The following is a 24,111-nucleotide window of genomic DNA, read 5'->3' as shown; positions in this document are numbered from 1 at the left end:
AAGCTACGTGTCATTTATTCTGCTCTTCCTGCCAGCATATTTCAGAACGCTGAACAGGCTGGAATTCGCTGAAGCTTTTTTTCCGCTGCAGGGGTAGAAATACCACTCATGCTATCAGATTGAGGACGGAAAAAAGTTGTCCCATGCATCAAGTTGAAGCATCACTAACCTGTGCAAACTTGACAAATGTCTTAGCTTTCCTCAGTGTTACTTTACTACCTTTGTTTCTGATCTTGGCTAAGTTTTGAATAAAGCTTATTCACACCTGTCAAGTATTATCAGGGGGATTCATGTCATTATTATGTATTAGCCCTGCAGAAACATGTGCACTGGAAAATGGAATTCAACATCACTGCTTCTGATGCAACTGGCTGTACTCGTCTGTTCTCGCTTATCCTGTGCAGAGTCATGCAGGCACGGGGAGAAAATGCAAAGTCCACACAGAATGGCCATGGCTGAACTGTACGGTGGTTCTATGAAGGGATTCTACAAATCATCAAATCAGATATTCATTATAAATTGATTGCCGTTGTTTTAATCCTATTTTCATAACCGTAAGATAAAACTTTATGAGTCTACAACCACTCTGTATGTTAAATGCTAACGTAAGCATTGCTCAAAATGAGAATGTTGCACTGATGCTTAGCAGGTTAAATGTTAAACACGTTCAACATCTTAATTTAGCTTGTTAGCATGCTAACATTTTCTGATGAGCACTAAGTCGGTTGACTGAAACGCCATTAGTTTCGCAGGTGTTTGCTTATAAGCCAAAGTATTGGACATATTACATATTCCTAGAGGAAAAGTCAGGGGATGGCCAGAGTCATTATGATTCATCCTCTGCTGACCATGAACATCTGTTAAACAATTTCATTGCAATCTTCCTTGGAGATGTAAAAATCTTTCACTCCATAACTGAAAAATTGTAGGTGCTGGTGGTGCTACATCAAAGTGCAGGAAACCACCAAAGTCATTAGGATTCATCCTCTGGGCACTATGAATATATGTACAAATTTGCAGGCAAATCACCTAAGTGGTGGGTTGACCCACCAACAAATATTGCCATCTCTTACTTACGCTTGCATACAAATATTATGAGAAATAATACATGTCATCCAGAAACAAATTACAGTTTATATATATATATAAATGTCTAACTTAAGGGAAATTACAGATGATTCACATTTGCAAGAGAAGCAATTATTACAAATCACAGGTTTTGTCCCATGTGGACGGGTTTCAATCTTATCTTCATGACTGGTCTTGCAGCTTTTTTATTACCACAGCTGAAATATTTTCCTAACCATTACACCCATTTTAGATTAAAACTGCTACAAGGACAGCGGCATAAAGAACAAGATTCAATTAACAATGCTTGGCTCTAAAAAGAGCTGGACATGCAGAGAGGGGGATGCATTTTTTTTAATGCTGCAACACTCAGCGAGGACCCACAGTGCTGAGAACTGATAACTGTATCTGGAGGATTCAACATAAACGATACCAACCCACGTGCATTGCACCTTTCTTGGTCTTCTCACCCAGAAGAATTAAGCTTGTGTGTGAACAAAAACAAACACGCTTACATATATCTCTAGATTTAAAAATGAAAGTGAGGCTCTGCTACTCTGATTAGCCGGCTGGCAATGTTGAAATAGCACAAAAGAGACTGCATTCAGACTCGTTTCTGAAATGAGAATTACATCATGTCTAATTGTTCTCCAATGGGATTAGCAGTAGGTAAGACAGAGCTCTCAATGCACCTAATGAATTACATGAAATGAGATTTGGCTGCAATCATAGCAACCATTCAAGACTGATGGGGCTGCCAGAACCGGATCACAGGATAAAAGCATTTCTGTGATTTGTTTAACTTGGTAACAATTGGATTCAGAGTAATTTGATAGTGCTACAAACAGCTTTAACAGAGGGAGATTATGTCAAACAAAAAAAAAAAAACATCCAGACAAAGATACTGTGCTGCCATGCTTCATTATGACAAATTCACCAAAAAGGTAACCCAGGTCTGGTGCTTTTAATGTGAACAAGAGAGAGGAAGACAACGCCTCCAGCTGAACAAATGTTTTGGCCTGTGGCTAATGCCTCACAGCGAAAAGAGAACAATGGCAACATGCATGAGATGAATTGTTAAGCTGTGATAAATGACGGCGACAAATGTAAAAAAAAAAAGAAAAAAAGAAACGTTGCTTTGTCATTTCATTAATGAATACAAGAGCCTATTTGTCAGCGCCCGATGGAGCACACTTGTCCTGGGATGGTGATGTATTCTGATGATACAGAGTCAAACTCATTCAGCCTCTAATTTGCAGCGATGTGGTTAGATTTATCATCCGGCAGATGTTGGGGGTCTTTTTTTTCCCCACCCGGATACACAGGTGCAGGTGTCGGGGGATGCAGTTTACAACTGTGACAATGATGGGAAACAGCTGGTCCAGGAGTCATTCTCTACGACCTCCACACATTGAAATTGCAACCTCTGAATAAACCTGTCAGGTGCGGTTAGGTATGGGCTGCTGGGGCAATTTTCCCAACGCAGGCCACCTCCTCTCTCCTTCTATCTGCTAAATATGCCATGTTGATGCTGGAGTCCCTGGGGAACTTGCCTTGACAGTGTGGCGGGAGACTCTCTTGGCAAATGCACAAAGAGTCTGACTCTAAGCCTAATATATTCATCTCTGGCAGCTGTTGATATTACAGACATGTTCCCATAAGACTGTGCAGGTAAGCTAAAAGTCCAAATCACAATAATTCACACTCTGCTAACCCCTGATGTAGCGAGACAAAAAAAAAATGGTGGAGTTCAACTCCTACAGGCTGATGTTTAAGCAGCTGTGCATATGTTGCGCTGAAATGGACTTCTTTAGTTCACCCAATTTATAAAACAACATATTTTCTCACATGCAATGGTATGAAGAGATGCCACCACAAATACAAAGTGAAATTCCATTTGTGATGCTCACAACATAGAAATTAATACATTTAAGACAAGAACAGTCTCCTTGCTATGGTGGATAATTAAAAAATCTTCCTTATAGCTATTTTCATGGGTTACATTGGAGGTGTACAGAGCGTTATTATCTGTATCTCTTCTGTGTCCAACCAACAACATAATCTGTCTCTGTATCCCCAAAGAAGACTGAACATTGGTGTGGTTTATACAGGAAGTCATGATAAATCAAGGAAATGTTGTATTTTCCAACCTAATATTCATTAGAAATGCAATTTCTGTGGCTTCAAAGCATCAAACTGTTTCATATTGGTAGATAATTAATTTTGAAATAAATTTTATATCATCATACTGTACTTTTCATCTCTCTCTTTCTCTCTCTTTTATTTTAGACTAAACACATTTTTATGAACCCCACCATTTGTTTCTCTAGCTCCTGCACGTGACGCCTCCTCCTCCTCCTCCTCCATAGTGAGCTCTCAGCCTGCTGACTCGGTGGGTGTGACTACAGAATATACATATCATCTTTTTTTTTTTTAATGGAGAAAATTAACACATACAGTTAAAAACTAGGTTGTGGTGGTTTGAAAAACCCCCCAGCTGTGAGCGTTCAGCTGTCTGCCTGCTGTGCACTGACTGGGGCCAACAACAAAATATTGCGATCGCTTCTCAATAATGTAAATGAAATGAATAGTTAGTGAAATCAAATTCCTATGTTGCAAACACAATGGGCCTGTTTATCTTGTGGTATCGGATATCAGTCTGACACTGACTGAAAAAGCTGGATCGTGTATCCGTGACAAAAGCCTGATCTGGAATCAGATAGCATTCTTTTTAATATAAACAATGCAGTACATGAATATCTTTACATTTCTTTGTTATATTTTGCTTTACAAAGTTAAGAAGGCAATGTTTACGCCAAGCCTGATGTTGCTTACATATAAAAAGAATGATCCCATTCACTAACACACAGTGAGACATACAGCTCATTAGTTAAACACTGTTATCAGATCAGTAATCTGTATCGGCTGAAGCACAAGTATCGGCCACTGGTGCTGCTGCAACAGCTGTGTGGTAATAATAAGCGATATTCATCCTGAAACGTATGCATTGCTGACCTTATTGTATGTCTTAATACTGTATATAATGAAGAGCAAAGATAGTTTAGTGTATAAGAATGCCACAAATGAATGAAAAATGGCTTGCACAAGTTCCCACAGCGCAAAACAAGTTGATTTGCTTGTTAAAACAAAGATAACATACACATAAGAAATATTTCGCATTTGGAATTTTAATGTACTTACATATTCGCCATACGTCTCCTGAACTATGGGAGGAGCCGGCCGGTACCCGGCGGTTGGCGGGGCGCCCCTGGCCCTCTGAACCCCCTCCCTCTGCAAGACGGAGCCCGGCTGGGCGGGGCCCCTCTGGGTGCTGCTCCCCGGGGCACCGCTGCATGCAGTGGAGGAACTCCTCCTCGAGTCCTGACAAAAGACACAAACATGCCCAAGTTTAGAAAACAGACCAGACACTTAAATACATTTTTATGACCTATTACATTTTTTGAGGATTGATTTTTTTTTTCCTGTGAATTATTGGAGGGTGTACATAGTTGGGATGAATCAGGTAACATACGGTGTATCCTCTTCCTACACCACATGTTGATTTTAATGCATTAAAAGATAGTATTACAAGGATAGTATTAGACATCATAAATTTGAGACGGCAGTACATCTCAGGTCTTTATGATGAGGTGCTGTAATTTATTATGTTTGGAGTCGAGCTGCCTCGTCTACTTTAACTCCAGTTAGTGATTTCCTACAACGTCCAGTACGACTTGGTACAACCACAGGGATGCATCTGATACATTCAGCGGCAGGTTAGATGTGTAGGTGGAGAGACAGAGGAAAAGCGAGGGTGGAGGGCAAGTTCCTCCAGTGGAGAAAAAATGAGTCACGTCCATTACTCAAAACACAGCATGTCTTATGGCTGAATTACTTTCCTGTCTATTAAGGAAAATTCAGATGACAAAAACTGGCAGTTCTGCCTGTTCCGTGATGGATTTTTCTTGTCTTGAATTAAAATCCTTGCAGTTTCACTGAGGGGGAAGTGGAACAATAACCCAATTTTCACCATTAATGTTTAAGATGTTGCATTCATAGGGACTTGAAGCATTACTTTTGTGTAGGAGTAAATGCAGGTGTACAAACCCAAATCCCCTTAATCAAAATCCAACACGGCTTATTCTCAGACACAAATGCACGCATATGAATGCATACACACACGCGGACACACACACACACACACACACACACACACACACACACACACACACACACACACACACACACACACACACACACACGCGGACACACACACACACACACACACACACACACACTTATTCACATCTTGACACATCTCATTTTTTCTTTTTTGTTGTTTATAATGTATTGTTATTATAAATGATATCTTGTAAAAATGCTTTTTCAACAATATTTCATATCATATGTATATTCTTTTTATATTCGTTATAGTATTGTGAAATTTTTATATTATATAAGTGGAGGCTTCAAATAAGCCCAGTGGGCTTTCTGCCTCTTCCTGCACTGTAATATTATTTATCTATGTTATGTTTTTATATTTTTCAATTGTCAAATAAACTAAACTAAACTAAACTAAGATACTGTGGTGCAAGTTTGGAGGTTCGCTTTTACCTTAAATGTTCAGGTAATCAAGTACGAGTCCCGTAGAGCTCTGCAGCAAAATAGCTACATCGAGATACTGATCTGTGCAGCCATCCAAATGGATTAACACAGAACCCGGAGTCTAAACTGCACTGTAATCATGATGGAAGCAAAGTCAAGCTGCTCTGTTGGAAATCAAAAAGCTGTCTGACCTTGTGGTTTGTTAATGTGTTGTTTGAGCTTCTTACACCGACTGAGCTTTCTTCTAAAAGCAGTCAACTGATCTGACGCAGCAGCAGAAAACCGTCATTATCTTTTTCAACGCTTTCCATTTCTCCGTTATTATTGGTGAAACATCACAGATTTGGGTCAGGAGGAGAAAAAAAAAAGGAAGTCTCTCTTAATTTCCTGACTTAAGGGGACAGTGGAGGATGTTTACTTGATAGAAATTGGACCACTCTCAAGCAGAGGAAGAAAAAAAAAAACTGTCGAGCACTGAGAGTTGATTCCTCTTCCAGCAACAGCGTCAATGAAAGTCAAAGAGGAATATGTGACAGCTACAATGAGTCAATCCAGAGCAATCAAAAGTAATCACATGTGAGTGTGAATAAGTGGAAAAGTGCATGTGACTATAGGACTTTCTCCTTATCACACTCAAATAAGGCACGCTAAATTGTTATAAAGTGTTATTTAAAATGTAGGCAATTATATTTCGACTACAAACACCCCATCTCGGCGACCTTGTTTATCTCAGGATCTGATGAAAGAAGTGTTTTCTTTTATGAACACAAAGAACAAACAACGAGGCTCTTTGCGTTTGACACAGAGAGACTTAAAGGTTTTCTAATGGCCATCAGTATTTGTTATTTGTAGTCTTCAGAGGTCTCTGAGGAGCTGGAATTAGTTTGTGTTCACAGGGAGAGGAGATGGGAGAGCATCTCCTGGAGATCATTTGCATAAACATAAAGGCTTCTATGCAAATGTGGCTTTGCATCACTGTGTACTACCAGACACTATTTACTATCATTTGTGTTTTTCTATTAAAGCTACTTGCTCACTTAATGGCCCCTCCGACCTATTTCAGCTCACATGAATAGTAGTCTCAGCTGAAATATGGTAACATAGAACAAACTATTATATTCAGCAAAAGTAAACTAAATCACAGTGTGTTTGAGAAGTAAAGAGTCCCTTGCCTCAGAAGCTCCCTATTTTCCCAAATGAAATTACGTCTCCTAAAACAAGTTTGATCAGGAGGCACTAGTCAAATGACATGAAGTGGTGATGATAAAATGTAGATGTGTATATACACATGTATATTGTGCAGTCTCACTCATTTATATATATATTATATACATATAAAAAAAATTGACTGCAGATTGTCTTTTTTTTTTTGGTCACACGGTCCACTTGATTGTGGTCGTCAACATAAAGCTGAACATTTACAATCAGTAATGACTGTAATCTGTAATTGTTTGTGGTAGAGACCGCTGGTTTCAATTTGCCGACATATGCACGATGGATTCCAATGAAACATAAAGCGTGTAATCCAGTGATACTATTCATACGACGCTTCATCATTTACTGTTCTCTATCCTAACCTGCCTCCACAATGTCAGTATTTTTTGTCGATCAGTTTTAAATACGCAATCAGTTCTGGCTTCCAGGACTCCTCGCGCTGAGAAGATCGCTGGTCTGCATCAGGGTTCCCAAACTACTGCCTTGTAGACACATAATCAGTGTGTTTCTTCACTCTTTTATTTTATAGTAAGGATTTCATTTCTTGCAAGGCAAATATGCATGACATTGACTTATTGTTTCATATTGAATTAGCAAGCTGTGTCTAACTGCAGTTTGAAGAAATGACTGCATATTTGATGTGAATGTGGTCTAATCTAGAACGAAAGCTACAGTTTTTTTTTTTTAGGAATACAGCATTAAACAACATTACTTAACATGTGAAGGAGTATGACAGGTACATAACAAGGAGGGAAACACCAGAGGCTCAAGCCCTGTTTCGTACAAAGTTTAGGTTCCAATAGAACTAAACTGCACTCTCAGTTACATTTTGAGGGAAACACATTGAAGCAAAACAAAAATGGAACCAAACTTCTTGGTTCACGTGGAACATAAACAGCAGTCCCCACACCCATGTGTCCGAACACCTCTGAACACAGAGCTGTGCAGTCTCACTCAAAACTTAATTTAATTTAGTAATGCACAAAAACATTTGTAATTATCAAACAGTCTAGATGTATGGGAACATAGGTTTTAAGAGACAGGGCTGCTAGAAGAGAACAATCTCGCCAGTGGGCCCGAGATCATTTTCTGAGTTTGAGACCACCTGGCTTACACTGTTTATACGTGCCTTACAGTGTTAACAAAATCAGCACCATAAAAATAGACTACAGCATAAAGCATGGAGAGTGTTAGGCCCCCGTGCGAGTAACAGAGAGCAAAGAGAGGCTTACTTTATTTGATGAAGTGAACAAGGAGAGATTGTCTAAGATGGAATAGTGTAGGGTAATAGGCAAGGAGTAAAATATATGAATGGATAGAAGCCAAGATGTGTGGCTGGGAATGAGTGATCATGAAAGAGAAGGGGGGGAAAAGAGGTAGATAGTCCCTCTGATTGAGCTTTCTCCAAACGTTATTGACAGCTCTTTCCAGAGAAAGCAGGACTCGCCAGCGTTAGATCAGATGTTCTGGCTCTCTTGTCCAGTTGGGTTTTCTTTTGGTGCACAGAAAACAGCCTGGCAAGTTCAGTAAATAAGCAGCCATGTGCACAGTGCAACTTTAAATAAAAGCAGCAGTGCTTTGGTTTGTAGTTTCATGCCAATCATCTATGGTTTCTACCTCTTCTTTGTAGTTCCTGCTGAGGTCTGCACACAGTCAGCAGGGCTCATTTTTCTGCCTTTCTGAAAGAGCTTTTTGCTGCGATTTATTCTTGTAGAATATGAAACATAACTTTCACAGGGAGCGATAACTTATCACATTAAACAGGACATCTCTGTTTGGCTTGTTTTAAGTTTTATTTCAGTATGTCCTATTGAAATAATTGTGTATCAGTATGTACCATTATATTATAAACCTCCTGCCAGTCAGCCAACAGCTCTAAATGATAAAACAGGTTGTTTGTCAGTGCCTTACAAAAATGACCCATTCAACTTTATAGTTAATGTTGGTTTTTTTAAGTTCAGGCAAACAAAAGTTATTAGGATCAGATTCTGGACTTTGTAAAAATAAATCACCATAACATTATCTGTTTGGTAGAAAATTGAAAAAAAAAACAAAAACCTGTGGTCTCCGCTGTCGCAATCAAACTCTTTGTACATCCAAACAACCATGCAAACTGCTGGGCAGACGTTTTGCTGTGATGTCGTGTTGTGATACTTCTACCTTTCTTTCTGAGAGAAGATAGGCATTATTTGCATGAACAAAGGAAGATGGAAAAGTAAACACATGGGAGATTTATTGCGTTTTTACACATTTTTTTCAGCCGCAGAGTTGACGCATTGTTCCCAAAAAACAAGTGGGGCCCTATTTAAACAATTTACTCTGAAGCCCATGGTATAAAGTGCATGGTGGAAGTCTATTTATGGAGTTTCGAACTTTCGAACTCTTCGAACTCGCAAAATCATAGATTAGTTTGGGAAATAACATGAATTAAACCAATCAAAGTGTAATTTGCCATTCCCTTTAAAAGGGTAAAATGTAATTGGTTATTTTGACAGCAGTAAACATTTTCTCTTTTTGAATGACTAAACGCCAAAAATTATGGATTGAAGAAGAGCTATTCCTTAGATAAAAATATGTTGTCCATTTTGAGTCATTGACTTTACAACACTTTGGATTTATTGGAAATGTTTGGATTACACAAGTTGGAAACAACGATGAGTTTGATATTCTGATAAGGAGGGCGCTCTTTACTATTTGTTGCTGTCCATTGAAGGGGGCTGGTGAATTAATGTTGCTGTGGCATTATGTGAAGGCAGGGCAGGGACAGGTATGTGGTCCTTGGACAGTGGACCCTCTGCCTCCACTGTCTCCCAACCCTCTGTCCCACCAACAACTCCATGTGACCGCATCGGAGCAAATACAAATGAGGAGGACAGCACTGCTGCATGTGCCTGTGTGTGTAACAAGACAGTGTACAGCCATCACACCACTTTTTATGGGGATTTATGTTTAATTTGCGCATATTATTAATGTGTCATAAAGATTGGAATATTAGAATTGTATGAGCAATAAGCTTGAATGTGACATCCATGTCTTGTATTCATAAAACACAATAAGACGGTATTGTTGGCACCAGACAGATGCAGTCGTAAATGTTCTGTAACTGTAAATGGCACCATTACCTCTGAAAGATGCAACAGGATACTGTACAAATACTGCCTTCCAGTAGCTCCTTCACTGTAAATAATACCCGTTCCCCAGCTGAACCAAAGTGCACGTATACACAACAACTTGCACGCACACACGCACACACACTTGGAGGCAGGTTACCTTGGGGGCCCTGGAACAAGTGTCCCTCTTCCACGGGTGGCCGACTTGCCCCTCACCGATGGCACCTTGGCATCCTCGGAGCCCCCGTTCAGGTATGTGAGCTCCTGCAGCTGGGCCTGTCTGATCTCATCATTGTAATCCTGCACACAGAGAGCGTGTTCACACACAAACACACCGACAGCAATAGACTCGCTTTCAATTACACTGTATTAAATTCCGTCCTCTATCTCCAGGGCTGCAGCCCCGGGAATATCTAATTAATGTACTTTACAGTAGTGCCGTGACCGCTGTTCCTGAGGCTGCAAAACATTTCAGATCGCCAGTTGATAAGAATTCTTGCGACCCCATTTCCTCACACAGTTGCTTTTTGCCACTAAATTAAAAACACATAATTAACGTGGGAATAAGTTTTTAATCATAATAAAACGCTGATATGATTGTCATGTGTCCGCTCTATCAATAAATATGTTTTATGGCAACGGCGGGAAGTGGTAGCACGGAGGTTTTTTGGGGGGGAGGGGTCTGCTGATAATTAATGGGGAGATGTAAATCATCATAGCTCTGAGCACTGGAGAGATCATCCATAATGAATGGAAGGAGAGTAAATAAGCTCCCTGCTGCACGCTTGCTGCCAAGAAGAGTTTGGCCCATTGCAGAAATCCCCTCCTGCGCTCTTTTTATTCCCGTTGTACCCACGACTTCCCGCTCAGGATCACACACAGAGAACTTCAGACACTTTCCACAAACACTTCGACGAACCCTGACAGAATTACAGTGCAAGTAAAGGACAAAGAGTGTGAGAGCAAAGAGTGTGAGTTGTTGCTGCCGTTACTGGCTCACCTCACAGTGCACGGGCTGAAGATGAGTCTCATGGAGTTTCTCAAGAAAGAAAAAAGTAAAGCCAGAGAAAGTGTGTCGGAAGAAGAGAACCTACTGGTATGAGGAACTTCTTGATCTCCTCCAGAGCGTGACCCATCCTGGCGTAGGCCTCAGCCGGCGGGGCGAACACCTCGATGAGGACGTGCAGGTCTTCGTTCAGGTGGTGATATTTGGCCTCGCCGCTCTGCCGTAGCTCTTCTTCCTGAAGGTACAAAAAAAAAAAAAAAAAAAAACAGTTTGGTATCATATATCCTCTGTCTAGGGAACGAGCACGAGTTAGCTGTCACAGTCAGCAACATTTATCTTGTTTTTTTGTCTGTATTTTGTCAAGGATTTACTGCAGGGAGTTTTCACATAATGAGGTTTGATGCTTCGGTGCTGGTGAGTTAAAAAAAAAAAAGACAGATAGGAAATATTTATGTGGGTTCTTGTCAACGTATATGTTTGCAAACAGACAATCCCTACAATCTTTTCTACAGCGGCTGTCACATTTAACTGATTACTTTTGTCGTCACACAGCTGCCTGTCCTTGTAACAAATGCACGGATAAAGTACGTGCTCTCGTGCACTTAATCATAATATCTGCTCTGCTTATTGCGTTTTTCTCATCTGTGTGAGCTCTGCTAAAATAAATTAAGCAACATTGGGAGGCAAGAATATATTTGATAGGGTGAAATGAGTTCTTTTAACAGTAGTTTAAAAAAAAGGAAAAAATAAATCCTTAATGTGGTAGAAGTGATGTTTATATTAGTGGTGTCAAGAGAAGTGAATTGGGATTCTGCAATACATGACTTTAGCAATTCACTTATTTAATTATCTACAACAGTAAAAAAAAAAAAAAAAAACATCTTTAGCAACCAAAAGTCTAAAGAAAAATACATCAGAATATTAGACACCTTTTGACTGAGAGGTGATTCCTGGGAAATGAAGGGTACAAAGACCTCAGCAATCAACGCACTGTGCCAAAGAGACTAATTAAAAGTAAGGATCTAAAGGATTCTTAATTTCAAAAAGATAATTTTCTTAAAATAAATAAATGGTATCCATGGAACCCTCTCTCCTACAAACATGCACTACTATTGTCATTTTTCTTGCCAAATACATTTTGGAGGAAACGTAATTCTGAACAGATACAGATAGTGCATTGAGGATTGACCCCTCTGACTTTCATTGATCCCCTGTGCTTTCCTTTTGCAGTGAAATATCTCTACATCTATAACAGGGATTGACACTAATGTTGCTCCAGTCATTCATGTCCCTCAGGGGATGAATCGTAATGCCTTTGGTAAACTCCTGACTTTTGACTCTTGGAGCTGTTGCAATTTTATTTCATTAATCATAGTGAAGTGGTAAACCCATGACTTTGTATCCAGCACCATCATTGGTGAAATTCTGACCAATATTTTGGTTTATCAATCTGACATTTTTGCTCCTTTTACTATGATTACAGCTTCACAGAGCCACCATAATGGCCGAGGCTGATGGGAATGTCCTTCATTGAAGATATTTAATTTACAATCACAAATGTCAACATCAAGGGGATGCTCAAGAAAAAGTCAGGGGATAACCAAAGTTGTGAGGATGCTTCCTTTGGGGACCAGCTATGAATACAAATGTTACATTACAACCCATCCAACAGCTGATAAGTTATTTCAGTCTGGACCAAAGTGGTGAAGTGACTGACCAACATGGAGCCACACTTCCGGCATGGCAGAAAATGTCATTTGGACAGAAGGCATTATGTTTCGTACATCTATCCGTCTATAGCTGATCCATGGTGCCCTTATTTCAAAATACTGTTTGGATTATGGTGGAGTTTTGCAAAACAGACAGCAAGATGTCGATCAGATTGTCAGGTCAGACATGTTGTGGCAGGCGCCGCCAAGAAAGTCTGTTCAAGACAACTGCTACACCAGACTTGTATTTCACAAGACATCTTTATTTTCATGCATTGCATTAAACAACTCAAATTCAGTAGTACATTACTTCATTTGTTGGAGTAAGTAAGTAAGTTTTTCAGTGACCGACAACAACTTTGCCATCTTGGCTTTAGTTACAAAATCAATCCAATCACCTGTCGATGCCACAGAGGGCGTCAACATGTGGAAAGTTACAGATTTTTAGCCTTAAACAGGTGTCTTTTACACACTAAAAGAGCATGTATTTGTTGTTTAGTTACTGTATACTAAAACTACTAAAAATAGAGCATATGCTTTTACTTTTGTCTGCAGAAGCGCATTTAAATTAGACTGCTACAGAATAAATATATACCATGTAAACAATGAGGGGTTAAAAAGGCCATCTAGGCCCGACAGAAGCAGGCCAGTAAAAAGTTACTGATGGCGAGAAATAGGACAGTAAAAAAACCCAAATGTCTCCCACCACATTACACAAAGGAAACAACAGGTTTGGCGTCCCAGTTTTTCGATTTCAACAAAAAAGAAAAAGTCTTCTCAGGGGCCTCTCCAATGGCTGCAACTTCCCTTTTCCCCTTCTCCCTCTCCAGCATCAGCATCATGCAAGCCAAGTGTCTCTGATGTCACCTAATTATAAATAACCTTCTTTTAAGAGGGCCTGTGGTATGTTAATGATATGTTAATTTCCCCCATAAATCTGTGCTTTACGAGCAGAGGGCTCCTTAGCGCATAGCACCAGTGCTGACGGAGCTGACGCTGAGTGTTAGGGTGTTAGAAAGAGACGAATGCTTGCAGACCTGGCTCTCCCTTTCCCTTTCATGTGTTCCTTGGTATATTTGCATGAAGAAATAAAGATTTTATAAACTATCATTATTGTGTGAAATAACTATCATCCGAACCAAAAACAGAAAACCCAGCATGTGTCACCTGAGGACTTCCTTTTCTTTAAAAATAATGGGTTTTTTTACTCCATTTTTCCCTCTATGAAGGTTTATTCAACATGTGCAAAGTGTCAGTGTTATACCAAGTGGATATCTATTTTGGATAATCTGTATGTGTGACCACATCATTTGCATTTGATATTATAATAGCAGTTTCCATACATGGGGACTCCTCCGCCAGCGCTGATATGAATCGTTGATCCAGCAGAGTCCTATAGCAGCTAAGCAGCCCACGGTGGGAGATTACAGCTGTCTGTTTTTCATATCTACTGGCAGAATCTTACTCCTACTTTTTTTTTTCCCAGGGTAAATCTGCTTATGAAAAGCCGTTTACCCTGGAATCAGAAGACCAGAACGCCGTGGACGCAGGCGCTCCTGCAGACGGAGCTCTGACGTAAAGAATAGAATCGAGCTCGGAGCGTTCACATTCAAGTGAAATTAAGGAGAGATGTTGGAAAAATGGGGGCAAGTTCTACCATTTTGTGATATAAACTGCAAAGATCTATCAGCCTTGATCATCAACACTTATATTCTGAAGAAATCTACCAGAGAGGTCGTGCTGTATTAGCTCTTTGTTGGCCTCCCTTCACTGGTTACCAGTAACGTACAGAATTGATTTAAAGATCCTTTCATTTGTTTTTAAAGCACTGAATGGACTGAAGCCAGTGTATGTCTCCAATCACCTCAACTGCAGCTCTTCTGCCTCTCAATCACTCAGATCTGCTGACCAATGAACGCTCATCATTCATTTGAAGTGAAAATGGTGGTCGAGCCATCGATGTCTACAGATCTACTTCCACTGTTCTACCCATTGATCCAGATAAATCACACATGCACACAGGAAGTCATAAAATCCTGCAAAGCCTGCTGTACACAGCTGTGGCAAATCTACACAACACCACTGACACCTTCGGGGAAGACGAGAATAAAATCCTGAGAAAGAAAAAAACACCAGAATGCTTGAGTTTGCAGAAGATCATTTGCAATGATCAAACAATAAAACAAAGAGGCGAAATAACAATTGAACAGCTACTGACAATGTCAATAGATCGATAGATTACTAAGCCTGTAAACCCGTGAGCACAATAACATTTATAATTTGCTGCAAAGCACTGTCACCCTGAACTTTATCTCCCGTAATTTATAGGCTTATTAATGTGGTTTGAATTATATCATTCCTAGCTCTTCAAATAATAATAGACTCACAATTTATTCGCAAGCACACGCAGCTGGGTTCATTTTTTTTGCTGTAGGACTTCTCATACATACAGAGCAGTCCTTTCAGTCAACGAAGGCATTTCAGCTCGCAATTAAACCCGATGCAGGACTTACCAAAAGTGAACCAAAGGGATTGTTATGTCTATCAGGAAAATTAAAGCGGGACTACAAGTCCCAGGGAGGGAAATGGATGAGTTAATCACGACGCTAACGAGGAGGGGGGCGCCGGAAAACCGGTGCCTTTACATCATCCTGCTCTGACAGCGACTAGGACAACCGAGGTGCCGTAACCAGGCGGGGAGACTCCGACAGCTCGGTGCCTTTAAACCTCTCCACCCTCCCATTCTTGTCAACACAATATCAAGGTCCCGCAGAAGCAAATATTTGAGCAATCATGCCCAGTTCTTTGCAGCGCCGATGCCAAATGTAAGGGCTTTAAAGCGACTGAACAATGCACAGTTTCATCCTCCAACATGTCCATGATACTGTATTTTTCTGAGTAGCAGAATTTGTCTTTTCATCTTGCGCAGGGCAGTATGTGTTTCATCATTATAAATAGAAACGTGTCCTTTAAGGCGACAGTGCCCCACATGGTGCCTCGGTAATGGAACGACAGCTTTGTTTCACCTTGACTTGAAAAAAGTCTTGAAAGTAGATCCCTCTGCTCTGCAGTGAACCAGCCCCATGACCTACACGAGGAATTTCAAGTGCTAAAAAATATGATGACACATGCTGCGCCGCTGAAAAAAGAAAGTCAGCAACCAGCTGAAGATAAAGTAGTAGTTTTGTAGCGAAGGTGTATCCTTCTTCCCTCCCCCTTAAAAAAAAGAAAGAGGAAGCAGCACAGCATGGAGCGTATCTGACAGAAAGCTGTCAGTCATGAATCCTGCAGTGGGTTGGTGCAGACAGGTAAGGGATGCCGAGGTCAGCACATCTCCATGACAGATCTTTTTCTTCAGCTACTCCAGAGGAGTCGGACCATCAAAGCCTATACAGTTATCAAAAACAAAGTGCTGCATAATGGCGACAATCATCGCCACCAACAAATCAACGCTGACAAACAGAGAGAAAGGTGCAGACAAGAGAAGAGAAGTCGATTTATTCCCCATTAGCCGGTCCAGTCTGCAATCAATTCTGCTGCTAAAGAGCCGACGTTGGAGACATTTATGTCCTTTTTTTATGTACTGACATGATCATGGATGCTAGAAGTCGTTAAACTGGATTGTGTTTGAAACTTAAAGTTTTAGTCCAAATCCATATGTTTTGCCACAAAGTTTCCATTCATGTTCAAATCATTATGATGCATTTTTTTATTATCTTGGGACAGTGCGTATATAAAAAACAAATCCATGAATTAAGATAGTCTCGTCACTTGTGCAGTCTGCACTCTGTACTTTGTTTACTGTGAGAGAACAGGCTTTGAATGGTGTCAGGCGTGTTTGGTGATCCCCAAGATCCGTCCCATTTCCATAAACTTTTGAAATTTGTTTTCAAGTCGGAGCTGTTTTTCAAAGCTGCATGTGACCCATGGGCTGTCAATCAACTGCAGTATGGTGATCTGCGCACAGCTGATTTAAAAATGAGACAAACAGTAAGCTAAAGTCAAAGTGGAGAGCACAGAAATCTAAATTACAAGATGTGCTCGATGTGATGATATTTTTCAGAGTAAACTCAAACTTAAAGGTTTTGAAGAAATTGGGTTACTAATTATCTCGAACGTATACAAACCAGCTGCAGCTTTGCACACATTTCAACAATAATATGATTTAAGAAAATTACATTTAACAAAACAAATACAACAATTTGATTAATTAATTAGTCAACAAGCAACAATTTTGAAAGTCTAGTAATAAGTAAAGCAATTTTTATGCAAAAACTTCACACGTTCACACGTTCTAGCCTCTTAATTGTGAACATTACCTTGTTAACTCAGTGTTATATGACAGTAAACTGAATATTAGGCATTTTATTGACCAAATGATCAATCGTATTCTTGTTTAACTGATTAAATAATTCAACTTCATTATTGAAGAAGTTCATATTTGCTGCTTAAAGCCATCAGAAAAGATTCCAACGTTTGGGAACATTGAGAAAAACTGGTAGAAGAGCACAAAGTCGCCTTGTGTCAATGCAATAAATTGTCTCGAATCCTGGATTTTCATTGGAACTCTTATATGAAAAGTTATCCTTCTTAACTTTAAATGTCTGACCTACCTTCACTTCAAACCAGGAGGAATAATAACAGCAGCAGACCGAGATAAAATGATGTGGAGGTAAAAGAGTGAAAGGAGCAAGGACAGCATGAAAAACAATGAGATAACAGACGGGGGCGTTACCTTTTCTTTGTCTCTCATGGATCCTTTTCCGAGAATTGACATCTTTGTGAGAGTGTCCTCCTGTAGTCTCTTTAACGAGTTCCCGCGTGGCCCGAGGAGTTTGCCGACAAAGTTAAACTGCAACAGAGAGCGAGAGCGCGGATCAGTCAGAATCTGCGTGTTTGAGATAAAGAGCAAAGGCATGTCTTTTTGCTCAAGCAAGCGACTGAAGCTAATGAAAACTTATCAGCAGTTTTTCCCATCGCGTCTTGATAGGATCAGTGCGGAAGCATTTCTGTGAGACGTCTTATCCCAGGTTCAATGTGTCACCTTTTCATGGCTTATGGTTTCATAGTGCAGGAAGATGGCCCGAGATTGACTCAGGTGTGAAAGTCTTAGCATAGAATTAGGGTTGAATTCTAGTATGTAGTGTCGACAGTTTTGTTTCAGATGTAGGGAAGAAACAATGAAGTCAGATGTTCTTAGGCCTGAATGTGTTTTGCTAATTCCTGCATTTACACAAATTCATATCAATTTTGCATACAACATTTTCTTTTATGAAACTGGTTATGTAATTTCCCTAATGATGGTGGTATAACAGGGGATTTCAATAAACTGAAATACAATGTAAATTGCAGTATTATTGTATCATGTTATTTATATGATAAACAACACTGTTTTTCATATTTCTATTAAGGGGTAGTGTCCTTTAGGTTTTTATTGTCACATGTTTCAGTCCAGTGTCGACAGTAATGACACTGAATTCTTAAACTGCAGCCATGCTCTTGTAACTTGTAACAGCCAAATAACAAAAAAGCCAATGAATAAAATGAATTATGCAATACAATTAGGTCACCAATAAACAATCAATAAACCACTACTCATCTACTGCATCCATTCTAGTGTATTTTTAGGGAAATATAGACTCTAAATAAAAGCATAGATTAAATGCCTGCAGTCGGACCCAACAGCCTCCACTAATGAGGTGGAGAAATCTTCACCTGTTTGTTGCCTGAGAGGTGGAATCCTGTGCTAAAAAAACTCTGCTGTTCCTAAAATGTAATTACCAGGAGTCCATGGCAACGACTAAAGGTGATAAACTCTTCTCTTCCTTCGGAATTTTGGCAGCTGGGCACCTTTTTTGATTTCACTGATTAAATCAAACTGGGGTGAGGGATGGGGAGGAGACAATAATCTACCTCCCCCCCATCCACCACCACCCCCACATTCCCAGTGGAAATTACGCCCTTGGAAAGTGTTATAATTTAGAGTCTCGGGCATGTGCGATATGTCTCATTCATCAATTACTTAGAAATCTGCAACCAGCCTATGTGTTTTGTGTGTGTGTGCTTTTCTAGACAGATGGCAGTAGACACATGATGAAGAACATGTGGAACAACAAGCAACAACTTTTCCAGGCCAGATGTTGCAGTTCATGGACTGTGCTTTGACCCCGAGGCCACCAGTCAACTTTAATTCACTCTTCACACATATCAATACATTGTCACAGTCCCATATTATTAAATGGTCACGGACCAACACATGTTCAAAATTGATGCAGCAGAAGCCAAGATATCCTGAGTTTTCTGCACCAAGGTCAAGCTCTTATACACTTCCCACAATGCAACAGTTATTAAAGTGATGTCATGCTTTTCCTCCAACTTGATACAGCTCCCTCCACAGCTACAGAAGAAACTATGCAATTGTTTTCACAGGCAATCTACCACTCCAGATTACTAATAAATACTAGTTCCATTACATTATTTTACATTTTAAATGTTTTTATCAGTTGATAACATATCTTTTTAGTCTTTCTAATTTGGAGTTAGATTGATGCGTGACTTGTGCTATATAAATAAAGTTTGACTGATATTTGGAAATTTATAATTGGAGTGCCCTCTTTGAACTGAGAACAAACAATCAATAACATCTAACCAGTTGTTCAACCAACTACTAAGCCTCAAAAGTGCCGTCCAGAAGCCAAAGTCCTAAACAGGGAAGACAGTTAAATGATTGGTACAAACAAATAAAAAATGACTCTATATGAAGAAGGAAACATAATGCACTTATAAAAGAAATCGGAATTCTGATCGTAAATGTGAAAATGTATGCTGATTTATGCTGTTTTTTTATGAAATCAGAACTCAACTGATATCAGTTGAAAACATTCCCTGAATCTGTTGAACTGCATGTTCCGGAATGTTTGAATATAAATGTGCAACATTATCATAATGTGCATGTTTGAGCTAACATTGAATTTCAGCGCCTCTGGCGTGTCTCCGTCTATCAAAGGCTTCCCGGCTTAGATTACTCTACAAGGTCACCGCTTTTTTAGCCATAAAAAAACCCCCAAATGTTATGCATTACTGTGTCGAGGTATGTTGTGTGCAGACACCCATCAAAGTCGTGAATCCTTTACACGGGGCTAAACGCAATTCCACCAGCAGCTGGAGATGGTCAGGGAGACAAAGGAGAGCAATGCTTTTCTCCCCCTCGCCATGTTTTCCTTTACCAGTGAGTTATACAGCTGTCTCCCTCAACTATCTAGGTCATCAATTAGCTAGCAGGAGGTAACAAAAAACCAAAAAAAAACAGCCAGTTTGGTTCTACACCTCACCTATATCTCTCCTGCCTTTTGTTCAGGAAACCAAGTGCTTATTAGGAGGCTCCTGCCAATTCCTGGGTGAGGGATTTGAGAGGCGAGCTTTAGTGATTCGCTCTAACGCAGTGAGTGACTGTTGGCTTTCATTCTGGCCGAGCTGAACTCCAGCAGCTCTCAGCTTTACTGTATGCTCCTTCAACTTTTATAATTACCCCAAGTCCTGTGGCTGGATGTGATGTTACAGGGGCCTATTCCGCCCTTGCCTCATAAAGAAACGTGTCCCACTGTGCTAATTCCAACCCGGCGCTCACAAATGGGCAAAGTAGCCTCCTGCAAAGTTCTGACCTTGAATTGATGAATATGTAAGACATGTTAACCTTCACATTACAGAGTGTGGACTTCGATGATAACTTCCATCCTGCGTACGTCACCTGAAACATTTCAATGCCTCAACTTAAATTTGCACACTAATTAACTCCGTATGTACCGAGTAGGACACGAATGAAATTCAATTTAAAGTTATCTAAGCAAACAAGATAGGCACTGCTTCTAATGTATTCAAATTCACAAAAGGATCATCAAAGGGAGACAGCGGTAGCGCCGGGGCGAACAGAGGTTGTCAGGAAATGTTTTAAATGTGCTGAGTTTAACCGATGCCCTGCGCATCCATCATTTCCACCTGAATAGAGCCTTGGTCACTGAGCTGTGCCGTCTGTTGAACAATGATTTGCAGGGCCAGATCACACAGCCGACATCTAGCCGTGTTACTACAGCTCTTGTGTTCCCTTTACATCCTTCTGACAGGTTGCGCATCGCAAACAGTGTCCAGGATGTTAGTGTGGATATCTCAGTCCTCCGGTCGACCAACAGTGCTACCACTGATGGACAAAAATGCTTGGGCAAGGAGAAACGCTGGTTTTCTGATCTAGAAAACAAACCGCTGCTGTGTTGCTTTCAATATTAGGGTGTAGGAGCAATATCGACAGGGCGAACGCGGGCATCAGGCAGAGAGCGTAAAGGGGTAAATTCACAGAAATGGAGAAATTAGACTGTGTAACAGTAGACCGCATCATTACACTGTGCTCACCAACCGATCTATCAGAATAGCCTAAGAAACTAATTATCTGACATCATCGGAAAACATACTTTTAATTAAAGATGTGATTAGTTTCAGAATGTGTGTGAATACATGTCAGATCATTCTGTCTTCCACACGGAAATCATTTAAAGGCACACACAATTAAAGATAATTAGCTTACTATGGATGTCACGGTATGAGATTTTGATATCACGATTATTGGCAGAGGATATGTCATACTTTCCATGATTATCAATCAGAATATTTCTAATATAGATAATTAAGTGATTTATTTTTTTTACCTAAAAATCAGAAATAATGATTACATAGGAATATGCTATACAGAACCTTAGGCTACACAAACATAATGGCACATAGTGCTTCTCAGTTATTAATGATATCTTAGCAAGATTCCCAAAGTAAACAGTATCATGTTGTAAACTTCTTCTGGCCAAGTTTTCCTGTTTTGGTCCATTTTAGTACATACACTAGTTAAGTTTTGTTTGTACCATGTCTTGGGCATAAAAGGCCAGATGGTTATGTTGAAGATGTTGGAAGATATTCAAAGTGTCGCCCCCCCCCCTTTGCGACAACACGCTCTATATCCATCTCCTACTACATCCTTTTGTAAACCAAAATGGCAAAATCTGTTAATCCAGACATCCCTAGATGTGACGCTCATTAGCGGAGTGTTCCTTTTCTATTAATTCATGTTCTGTCTTTTTAAATTATTATTTTGGATGGAAGTCTTGATCTTGCTCTCCTAAAATACTTGAGTTATTATACATGAGTTAAAAGGTCAAGTTTCATATATGTTCCTTTATGATGATTGTATGATGATTGTTATAAAGTTTTTAAAAATAGCAAGTCTTTCTGATAGAAATGACATATACAGCTTTTCCCCCAGGCTTTGTTGCAGGTCTAACAAGCCATGGGTAAACTTTTTTGAATTTTTTCTCATACACTGTCTAAAGACACTTCAGACAGTATTATGGACAATAGAGTGACATGATGTAATGCTATTTGTTTGGTGTTATTTTAAGTTCCTCGACTATTTAAAAAGAGATCATGCAGATTTGTTTGACATTTGTTTGACTAATGCCGGTAAATGTCAAGAGAGAAGTCTTAATCTGGACATTTGAACGCGAATGCGTTTGCAGAGGCACACACACGCGATTTTCCCCGTATGGACAATCCTCTAAATATGAGAGTCTTACTGAACACATAACTGTAATCCCTTCTGTTTATCAGAAATCAAAATCTGTCTGACTCCTACCGTGATTGATGCTCTGGGGGTTTGTATAACGCTTTAGTTATCACAAGGGATTATGTGATTTAGAATAAAAACCTGCCTGGGCTCCTGCACTGGTTCATGTCATTAAACTGTGTGAAAGGATTGTGCTGCTGCTGTCTGTAATCACCACAATAAAAGCTGATGTTGTTAATCACAGGTTGTGGCCTGCTGCTCTGTTTTGGTGTTAGTTGGACACAAAAAAAATGCAACTATAATATGAAAATAAATGACTTAACATGTACAAAAAGAGAATAGTAATTGTTGCACCGTATTCAGCTGAAACGAAAATAATTGTCATGAGGATGATTGGAAAGACAGCAGACACAAGGAGAGAAAGGATGTATGATTAATCGCACTAAACATGAAGGGGGTGCACAGGGGTGTGTGTGTGTGTGTGTGTGTGGTGTGGTGTGTGTGTGTGTGTGTGTGTGTGTGTGTGTGTGTGTGTGTGTGTGGGGGGGAGACAACACACATCTGAGATCTTTTCATCATTCGCTGAATGTAATACTGCGAGCCTGGCGAAAGGTGTGCTCACAGAGAGCCAGTGCAGAGTGATTGTGCTGAGGACAGCAGGACAGGAACTACAGCAGAAGGATAAATCACCGCTCCCAGCACAGAGAAAAGCCACAGTCTGAACTGGAAATAAACCAGTGGGACTCCTTTACGCCTCGCTAATGGCCTGCGGTGCTTTTTCTGCCAAAAGACGCTCTCTGAGAGAGGGCCCACGGATCCGGAGAAATGTACAGATGAGCGCTGATAGTGCATCCTTGCTCAGAAAGCGGGGTATTTTTAGTTGCTGAGTAGGTGTGACATTATGTGTCATACCGGTTAAATCATGAGTTAAAATCTCAGGCTCTCTATTTCTGTAGACAATGTTTCAATTATATCTTGTTTTGTTCTAAAATAAAAAAAAAAGCTACTGGGTGGGCATCTATAAAACAACGGGCCTCATTCATAGAATCGTCACATGATTTGTCCTAAATTTATTCTTGAGAAAGGTCAAGGTCAGATTAACGACGTGTTCTTAAACCGCTAAATGTTTCGCACCTGTGTTTTAATGATGATGAATCCCTTTGTCATCGTAAACTGAAACATATGCTAGTTGATCCTAATTAGACACCTCGCCAATCTCCATAAAAGAGCATCAGGCTGCAGGGCTGTGTGCACGCATAGAAATGGAAAAGAAAATTGAGAAAGTTAAGATGAACTCAAATCTAAAAGAGGCTAGAATACCAGACTAGAGACAAAACAAGCTGTCACATTCGGTTAGCATATAAATGATCAATCACTAATTATTGGATGGCATGACTCCCAGTTACCATAATTGATGTGATTGGAAGTATTAATGTAGTGTTAATTTATTTTAAAGACCAAAATGTTAATAAATATTGAAAATAATTATTTGAAATAGATAATTAATATTTATTATAAATGACTAAACTTTTATTGTTATTTAAATCAAATCATACAACTGCCAAATTGATTTATTTTTTCTTACCTTAGAACAAATCCCAATTATGAAAACATTGGTGAATGTCAGCACAAGTTGGTTTTTAAGAAGAACTTTCTCCTCAAAGGATTGTTTGCTGCAGAGCTTCCTCTATCCATTACACAACATAACTACACCATACAGCACTTTAATCTCAGAAAGTCCCAAAAAATTCATCATGTGTTGGGTGTTAAAAATCATCGCTGAGGACCAGCTCCATC

The 24,111-nt window shown here is 39.8% G+C and overlaps 1 protein-coding gene across 1 annotated transcript in view; it reads right to left on the bottom strand.

Moving 5' to 3' along the window:
• khdrbs3 (KH domain containing, RNA binding, signal transduction associated 3) overlaps positions 1-24,111 on the bottom strand; it is a 93,264-nt gene that overhangs the window by 22,940 nt on the left and 46,213 nt on the right. Inside the window, 5 exon segments of the mRNA XM_054606577.1 lie at positions 4,270-4,346; positions 4,349-4,449; positions 10,159-10,298; positions 11,093-11,239; positions 17,449-17,565. Of these exon segments, the coding sequence (XP_054462552.1) occupies positions 4,270-4,346; positions 4,349-4,449; positions 10,159-10,298; positions 11,093-11,239; positions 17,449-17,565 (582 nt within the window).

This window comes from Anoplopoma fimbria, chromosome 10, assembly GCF_027596085.1.
Source record: "Anoplopoma fimbria isolate UVic2021 breed Golden Eagle Sablefish chromosome 10, Afim_UVic_2022, whole genome shotgun sequence".
In the NCBI taxonomy this organism is placed as follows: domain Eukaryota; kingdom Metazoa; phylum Chordata; class Actinopteri; order Perciformes; family Anoplopomatidae; genus Anoplopoma; species Anoplopoma fimbria.
This window is presented reverse-complemented; position numbering and strand designations above follow the sequence as displayed.